We start from the raw sequence: 9,361 nt of genomic DNA on the forward strand, positions 1-9,361 counted from the left end.
GAATGGTTTGGATTAAATGGGACACAATGACGAGACCGAAGAAATATGGAGGGTTGGGGATCAAAGATCTAAGGGTACAAAATTTGGCCTTATTGGGCAAGCAATGTTGGCGTCTAATGAAATACCTTAATTCTACACTGTCAAGAATGTTCAAAGCTAAATATTTCAGATATACAAATTTCTTACAGGCAGAGATAGGAAGCATACCGTCGTGGGGCTGGAGAAGTGTTCTTGAAGGACGCAAGGTGATTGAGAAATGCTTGTTATGGAAAATAGGCTCTGGTGCTAATGTCCGCATCTTCCATGATCCCTGGCTCCCACCATCATTACCCTTTAATGTCCCTCAAGCTGTAGTGACAATCCCACCGAATCTGCAAGTGTATTATGTTAGTGCACTACTAAATCCTGATAGAAGTTGGAACAGAAACTTGATTGAGTCAATTTTTTCAGTTGATATATGCAATACAATTTTTTCCATCAAACCAACATACGAGGAGGATGAAGTTAATTGGTATTGGACAAAATCTGGTATATACGAAGTTGGGTCAGGATACAAAGTTGCTTATGAGTTCTTTCATTCTCCTACTTCATTGATGTCTCAGAACATAGAGAACAACAGAGTATAGAATAGAACTTGGGAATTGAAATTACCTCGTAAAATTAAGATTTTTTTTATGGAAGAGTCTTCATGAAAAGCTTCTGGTTTTGCAATAAATCCATAGCCGGTTTGCATCCACCCTTGCCATTTGCCCAAGATGCATGCTGAAAGATGAATCAATTTCTCATGCCTTGTTCCAATGCCCTCTGTCTTCAATAATCTGGAGTCTAAGCTTAATAACCCCTGACTTATGGCAGAGAGAAGAGGAGACCTTCATCAATTGGTGGCAACGAGCCTTATCTTGGATAGTGGCTCAAATCGAAGGTAGACAAAAGATCCTCTTCATCGCGGCGCTGTGTTGGAGCACTTAGAAAGTGAGGAATAGGTGTGTCTTTGAGAAGCTAATAAGTCTAGCGCCGGAGATAGTGCAAGAAGCCAGCAGTCTAGTGCGTGAACTCAATAGCCATACCTGATGAATGCTAATAATTTCTCTTTATTCTTACTTTACTCTTTCTTAAACTATTTGTCTTCCAATCACATTTAGTGATAATTGGGAATACCCAACTTCTTTTGTACTTCCTTATGGAAACATTATTATTTTATAATAATAAAATAATATCTATCTTTGAGGGAAAAAAAACCAAGGAGAATTAGTTGCTCATGTTCTTTAGAGAAATCTTTGAAAAAAAAACAAAAATAGCCTGAAGTAGAGAAGATCCTCCAAAATGTCTACCTCTCCTCCTTAAAATCTAACCCTAATGAAATTCAAATTCAAAACTTAAACATAATTCAAATTAAAATAAATCAAATCTAACTAATTAATGATTGCCTCCAGCAAAGCTTTCAATCTTATCTTCTTGCAAATCCTTAATAAATGTTGTGATTAGTGGGATTTTAAGTTGAGCTTTGAATTGACCAAGTGAATAATGAAAAATTGGAGGTCTTGTGGCAAGATTTAAGGCCCCTGGGAAGTGTCCATAACCCCACATTGTACATGAAAGATTCACGTGCAACGTGAAGCCAATTCCTAATTCAAATTGTTCCTTGGATAGCCCACGTTGCATGTGAACAAATTCACGTTGTACGTGGTCTTGAAATCCTTCAATTGCTTTCTCTGTTTAGCCCTTGGCATTGTACGTACAAAATTTCACGTACTACGTGAACTGGTTGTTGTGCGTACGTATGCTTCGTGCATATGCTTGATGCCCAAAATCTTGCGTAATCCGTATATTTAAGTATGCAGCAGCACTGGTTTGAGTGACTAGAAATGAGACCATGAAGAAGAGCCATGTAAACTTCTTGTGTCTATTTTTCATGTAGGAAAGAATTATTCACATCCAGGTGGTGAATTGACCATTTCTTAACTGAAGACAGAGATAATACAATTTTGATTGTTGTTCACTACCGAAAAAATATCTCAAAAAAGTCCACACCCTCTATTTGAGCAAAGTCTTTGGCCATAAGGCGAGCTTATATCGCTCAATGGAACCGTTAAGATACCATTTTATCTTGTAAATCCACCTACATCCGATGGAATTTATATTAGGGGATGATCAATTAAACACCAGCTCTGGTTTAACTCCAAAGCAAATAATTCATCTCTCATAGCATTACGCCAATAGGATAACATATTTGCTTCCTGAAAAGACTTTGGCTCATAGTCAGAGTGCAAGGATAATATAAAATAACGATGAGAAGGTTGGGGTGATGGTCAGATGCAGGAGAGGTAGGAGAAGAGGGACTTGATGGAGTCACTAAAAGCAGAAGAGGGCTAGTAAGGGATGATGACTCGGTTGTGGTGGGTATTAGGTGAAGAGAGGATGGAGTAATGGAATGTAATTATTGTAGGTTTGTTGGTTCAATAGGCAGGGATGGAGGCCTAATAGGAATGAAAAGGGATATTCTTTTGTGATGTTGAGCTGATAGTGGGTTTAAAAGAATGGTTGGGCTAGATAAATTATGAATAAAAATATTTTTATGAAAGAAAAAAGAAGACTCATAAAATTCAACATTTCTAAAAACATTAATTTTCAAGTGATACACCACCACGATCTTTGCCAAGTTAAAACTCAAAATCTCCGCGAGCGGGATGAAACCATCGTCCTCGCTAAACCTGGAGTAAGTGGAACCACGCCACTGCATCTATCTAAGCAGGTACATCTCAACCACATCGTGGAACAAGTAGAATTACTCTACTGCATCTACCTAGGTAGGTACATCTCAATTCAAAGTTTATTCTATTATCGACTTCCTTCTCAATTGTATTTCATTCCGTTCATAATCAAAATCATCATCAGTCATCACCATATCTCATTCATACTCAATCATCATCCTCTCAGATTCTTATAATCATCTTCGTTATGTCTTAATCATAAACAAATATCTTCATATCTCATTCATACTCAATCATCCTCCTCATCCTACTTTAAACATAAACTGTCATCCTCATGTCGTAATCTCATTCAATCTTATTTCTAGCTCCTCTATCCTCTATTCCGCTGACTTTAGACTCATAATAGGGTTTACAGAAATTTAGAATGCTCGAAGAATGGTTAAAAATACAAAAAATATATTTTCTACAAAATTGGGTGGTCATGCGTACACATGGCTCCCCCGCACGCATGAGTTGAAAATTGGAAAAGTCGCGTACGCAGACCGCCCTCCGCATACGCATGCGTGTCAAAAAGACATGGTCGCGCACATGAGCCACGTTCGCATATGGGAGAGCACTTCCGAGCCAAACGCTCGTGTACGCATGATGTTTTCACGTACACATGCATACCAGGTTTTCAAAAAGCTGATATTCTGTAGAATTCAATTTTTATCGAAAACTTCAAATACGCATAACTTTTTCGTTAAAAATAATTTTTCAACCATTCATGAACCATTGGAAGACCATTGAATAAACTTTCATAAAGATCTAATTTCATTAAAATTTCAAATTCGAGGACTCGATTACGGTCCGCCAAAGTTGGTAAAAAATTTATTTGACCTAAAAACAGAATTTGCCAAATTTCAAAGAATTTACAATCCAAACTAATTCAAAACCATACCAATTCACCTCTAACCAATCTCAAGATATATTTTCTTCATCCTCTACCTTTCTATCTATTCAATTTGATAATCTCCATTCACAATTCACCAATCCTTATCTTATCAACAATCAATTTCAACAAATACTAACCTAATCACAACCACATCAAATTCTCATCAATTCAATTTATCACACTTACCAAACTCACATTTCCTGGCCACAGGCCCAAAATCCACAGCCTCCAGTCCAAATTTCATCAATTCATAAATTCATAAACTCATAAATCATAAACAATCAATCAACAATTTGTAAGAACAGGAGTTTTTTTTTATGTAAAATCATTTTAATAAAATAATTTTAGTGTCTAAAATAGATTCAAAATATAAAATTTTTAATTTGAAAATATAAAGGTAAAATTTGAATTCAATGAATTTTTCTGAGTCAGAAAATGTATTTTCTGCGAAAAAATGAGAAAAACCCGCGAACCGGCAGCCGAACCGGTTTAAGTCTGTCCGGTACTGTGTTTTGAGAAAAATAAGATTTTGAAAGTTGATTTATTATTTTGAAAGGATAAAAATAATTTAGAATTGAAAATCGAGCACTAATCTTAAAGGTTTGGCCCAAAGTGGGCCGAACGGACCAAAAACGCTAACGGGATTGGACCAGCCCAAATCGAGCCCAAGGCCCAACATATATAAGCTCATTAAATGAGCTTTTCAGCTCATTTCCACCCAAATAAGAGAGAGGCACGGTTTTAGGGGAAGAGAGGAGAAGAGGGGTTTCACTATTCACCTACATCTTCCGGGAGCCATAACTTGAGCTACAGAACTCCAATTGACGAGCCGTTTGCAGCCACGTGAAGCTCTCAACAAGCTCTTCCTTTTTATCTAAGATGGTAATAACTCGAAACCCACTCCTCATTTTCCTGCCCTAACTTCTGCATTTTTGGGGGTTTGATTTTGGAGTGGATTTTGTGGTTTTGCTTGTTTAGGTGATCTCTAGTAGCGGATAATTATTAGAAATTGCCCCAATCCTCTTTGGACAAGATAAAGTTGCTCATAAATTCTTGTGGTATTGTATGTTGTGGTTTCTAGTTTTTGATTTTGTTATATATGTGATGTTAGATTGAGTTTTGGTATTTGTTGGAGTTGGTTGAGACTTTGGATTGAGCTTGGTGGCTTCGTTTTGGTGTTTTGTGTGTTTGGGAATCGACCAAGGTATAGTTTCGGTTTTCTTTGTGTAATATGTAATATTTCTGGACACTTAGGCTAGTTGACCCTAAGATAGGATTGAATTAAATAAATAGTGGATTGGATTATGTATGTGACATGTGAATTGTGATGAAGATTTTATGAGTTGTGTATGTTAGAGTTTGATTATGATGTTGATGAGAAAATTGATGATTGGTGTTTCTTGATGATGATTGAGTGATGTTGTAGTGGTGTTGTGTAGAAGGGATTGGAATGATAATGATGATGATTATATGATTGATGATCATTGTTGGTATTTTAATGATTATGAAGGTTGATGGGGAATGTGAGACTTATTGTTGTTGATGAGGGTTATGGGTGTTAATGACATATTATGATATTGGTTGATGTTGGTGAGTGTGTATGTTGATTGTGGTAATGTAAATATTGATAATGATTACTAATATTGAGGTTATTTGAGGATTAATATTGAAGGATGTGAGTTTTATGAGGATTTGTAGTGATTGTTGATGTTGTTGATGGTTGATGATGATTATGAGTGTTTATGATGGTTTTGGATGATGATGATGATTTTGATTATTAGTTATTGTGGTTCATGTTGAAAATAAATGAGTGAGGTAGTTTGATGAATTGAATGGATTGATTGATGATAATAGAATGAAAGAATTGATACTTGTAGCATTGGTTATTGTTGAGAATTTGAGTGGTGGTATTAAGGAAATTGTATGTGATGTTAGGTTGAATTTAGAGTTGGATGAAGTGAGTATTAAATGGTTTATATGATTGTATGATTGATGTGGTTGATAAATATTTGGTATGGATTCTTGAGTGAGTCTAGTGTTTTTGGGTTGTGAATAATTGGTTTTGGATTGAGAGATTTGGTGAATTGGAGCTTTAAGGTTTTTGGTAAAAACTAGTTTTTGGTGAACTTTGATGGGTCATAACTTGTGCCTCAGTTTCAAAAGTTGTTGAAATTTATTTAGATTTAAAGTTCATTGAAAACTCTTCAAATTGATATAAAGTTTGTAAAATTTAAATTTTTGTAGAGGAAGTTATGATCATTCAAAGTTTGGTGTCAAAATCTGAAATTTTGCAATATTGCAGAATTTTGTGATTTTTGGTATGTGCGCACGCACAACCTTGTGCGTCCGCACACCCCTGTGATTTTTCGATACCTGTGCGCACGCACAGCCTTGTGCGTACGCACACACGGGGAAAGGCTTGCTGTTGGCAGCGCTGGCACAGCCTGTGCGTGCACACAACCAATGAAGATTTACAACCTGTGTGCACGCACAGCCCTGTGCGCACGCACACGTTGGGAAAGGCAGTCTGTTGGGGGCGCAAGCACAGCTTGTACAAGCGAACAGAATTGTAAAATTTGGTACTTGTGCATACGCACATGTTTTGAAATCCTCTTGGGCGTGCACACGCACACCCCTGTGCGTACGCATACGCCCTGTTTTACAACTTAAACTTTGTTTTTAAACAATTTCACTTTCCCAACAAGTTTGTATACTTCTATGACACCTAATTAAAACTCTTGGGCTTATTTTTGGGGTATCAAACATGGGAAAGATCTTAGATGGATTTGATTTGGACTATTTTGAAAAGTTAGAGAATGGAGGCTTAGGTTTCTGGTGTACTGAGGATGAGTTTGGTTGAAGGAGAAGGAAGAGTAGTGAACTTGGTGGTTAATGACAACGAATTGAGAAACTGGTGAGCTAATGAGTTCGGAATGGAAAGTTGATGATGGCTATGATGAGCTAAGGACTCAGAAAAGAATGATGACCTTGTTGAATGTTGAGAGTGTGCCAGGCACTATATCCTTGGGTTAAAAATGATAATGTGCAGGGTACTATGTCCCTGGGAATGAATAGAGTGTGTCCGGCACTATATCCGTGGGCGTGGCAGAAAAGCTACATCTGAAAGGATGTGTCGGGTTGGCATTTATGAACCGACAAGTGATATCACGAGCCAATCGGATAGACATTCATCATATGCATCTCTTATGTGCTTTTTTGCTTTGATTACTTGAGTTTGCCTAATTGTATAACATTCCTACTTGCTTCTTGGGTTACTTGTTATATATGAATACTATCTGTGCTTTACTTGCTTGCATTATCTGTGATTGTCTGGTGTTGAGGAGGATAGGAAGGTGGTGGCGATGGGTCGCGTGAAGGGTAGGTTGGCGAAGGCTAGGGGATATAGCAGTGTGGTTTAGTATTAGTTAGAAATTCCCTAAGTTTAGATAACCCTGTTTATGGTTTATGGTTTAAGTTATTTATTTTATTTTGTTAAGGCTTGAATATTCTGTATCGATATGAAGTTTTAGGATTGCCTTCGGCGTCCCGAAACCTTATATCTTACATTATTGGGCACTGTTACCATACTGAGAACCCCCGGTTCTCATACCATATTCTATTGTTGTTTTTCAGATGCAGGTCGCAACCCACCTCGGTGAGTTGCTTGGTGGTGACAGAGCAGAGGATCTTCATTCTGTTTTTGGAAGTCTTTTGATTATTTTGCATATGTCTCTCATCTTTTGTATTTATTTTGCCTAGAGGCTTACCTTTGAGAGAGCAATTTGTATAAGCTATTTTTAATTGTCAAACTTCTATGCTATCTGTATATAGCTAGCCGGCTTAAACTCCACGAGCCGAGACTAGATTCTTATGCTACTATATTATTACCTCTTATCATATTATATATATGTCCTGTACTTTAAGTTTGTAGCTTCGTGAGTACTATTTGGGCTTTTAAATTCTGTCTTTGAGCTTAATCCTTCATCGGCCTTCTAGAATATATTATTTCCTTTTATATAAATATGTACAAGCCTTAGAATTGTTATAATCTTTGATTAACCTTTGCTTTACGGCTAGAGGTAAGGCTTAGGGTAGTCAGGGTGTTACACAATTCATCAATTCATCATTCTCAATCACCAAGCTCATATCACCTTCTTTTACAATTATTCACTTCTAAATAACTCATACCACATTCTCACAACTAAAACAACCAATTACCAATTCAAAATCAAAATTAATACTTCATTAATTACAAAATTTAATTCCATCCAATCCTACAATTTAATCATATTCCTAGGGGCATCTAGCCTAGGACTTCATGTCATATTCCATGGTATTTAAATAAAACTTAAACTGTACCTTAGCTAATTTTTCTCTAAGCTCAAAACTACCAAAAGGACTTCTTCCTCTCAAGCTTTCAAGTTCAGCCACAAGAGTCCAACTCCAAGCAATCCAATTCACCAAATCAACATACATTCAATCTAAAATTCATACATTGTACCAAAATCAAGCACTAGAGTTTATCAAATTCAACTAACCACAATAATTTAGTGATTTTTTACCTTATCCACTCGAATTTAGGGTGGAACTCACTTGGAATCCACACTAGAGTACTCCTAAAGAATCAAAATTCTAATATCTTAACACCCTCAAAACAAAAAATGTGAATTACTAGAGAAAAAAAAAACTAAGCAAAAATTTTAGAGTTTCTTATCACAAGACTTGGATAGAATTGAAGAGGATTTCGAGACAGACAAGTGGCCGAAACGGCTCGTCAATCGAAATTTCGGATCAAAAGTTATGAGTGATTGAAATTTGAAGTGAATAGTGCTCTAGGTTTTGGTTCTTCCCTTTTTCTCCCTTCACTTCCACGAACTCTCTCTCTCACTTTGATGAGAATGAGTTGAATTTTTTGTGTTGTGGGGTATTTATACTATGGACTTGGGCTTACTTGGGCCCGGTTCACTCGATTTAGCCCGTTAGCCCAACTTTGGGCAAAAACCTGGTGTTTTAATTCGAATTTTAATTATTTTTACTTTTCCAATAATGAATTTTGATTTCTTAGTTCTCTTCACTTAGAATTAATTGTCTCACTAAAAATGTTAGATAAACTTAAGCCAGTACTGTCGGTTAAGTTACCAATATGTGTTTTTCCGCAAAAAAATTATATTTTTCCGCTCGGAAAAATTTTTCGAATCTAAATATCATCGTTAAAATTTAAAATTCCTAAGTTTTAATTTTTGACTCCATCCAGGCACATTTTAACTATTTTAATTTAATGATTAATTATCCAAATAATCCTTTTATAATTTTTTCCGGGTCTTACATCCTACCCACCTAATTAAAAATTTTACCCTCAAAATTTAGTTGCCTCAATCTCTCTTTCAAGTAATAACATATCTTTGTCATTCCTTGGATAAATTAAAAATCTGCTCTTGTGAGATTCAGACAGTATCTCATTTTTGCAAGTGTTCCCTATACTTAATATGCAATCTCTCTCCTCACACCTCCGAACTCCTTCTCGATTCTTCATAATCTCTTCTTGTTTTCTTTGTTCCACAAACCTTAACATCTTCTATAGAACCTCACTCTCTTGTTGTGCTTTCTGACTATCAGTCTTAAGATCACCTGTGATTTGTAACTGATTCAAACTTACGCATTCGGCCACATCCTCCACTCCTAACCTCAGATCCGAAAACTTATTCAATAACTCTTA

General features: G+C 36.3%; 1 protein-coding gene across 1 annotated transcript; it reads left to right on the forward strand.

Moving 5' to 3' along the window:
* Window positions 1-26: 26 nt before the first annotated feature.
* LOC148561609 (uncharacterized) lies at window positions 27-626 on the forward strand. Its single transcript, XM_088490773.1, has 2 exons — window positions 27-74; window positions 189-626. Exons 1-2 carry the CDS (start codon window positions 27-29, stop codon window positions 624-626), a joined length of 486 nt encoding a protein of 161 aa, XP_088346899.1.
* Window positions 627-9,361: the final 8,735 nt, after the last annotated feature.

This window comes from Arachis ipaensis, chromosome B6 (genome assembly GCF_059453495.1).
Source record: "Arachis ipaensis isolate K30076 ecotype BB chromosome B6, ASM5945349v1, whole genome shotgun sequence".
Lineage (NCBI taxonomy): Eukaryota > Viridiplantae > Streptophyta > Magnoliopsida > Fabales > Fabaceae > Arachis > Arachis ipaensis.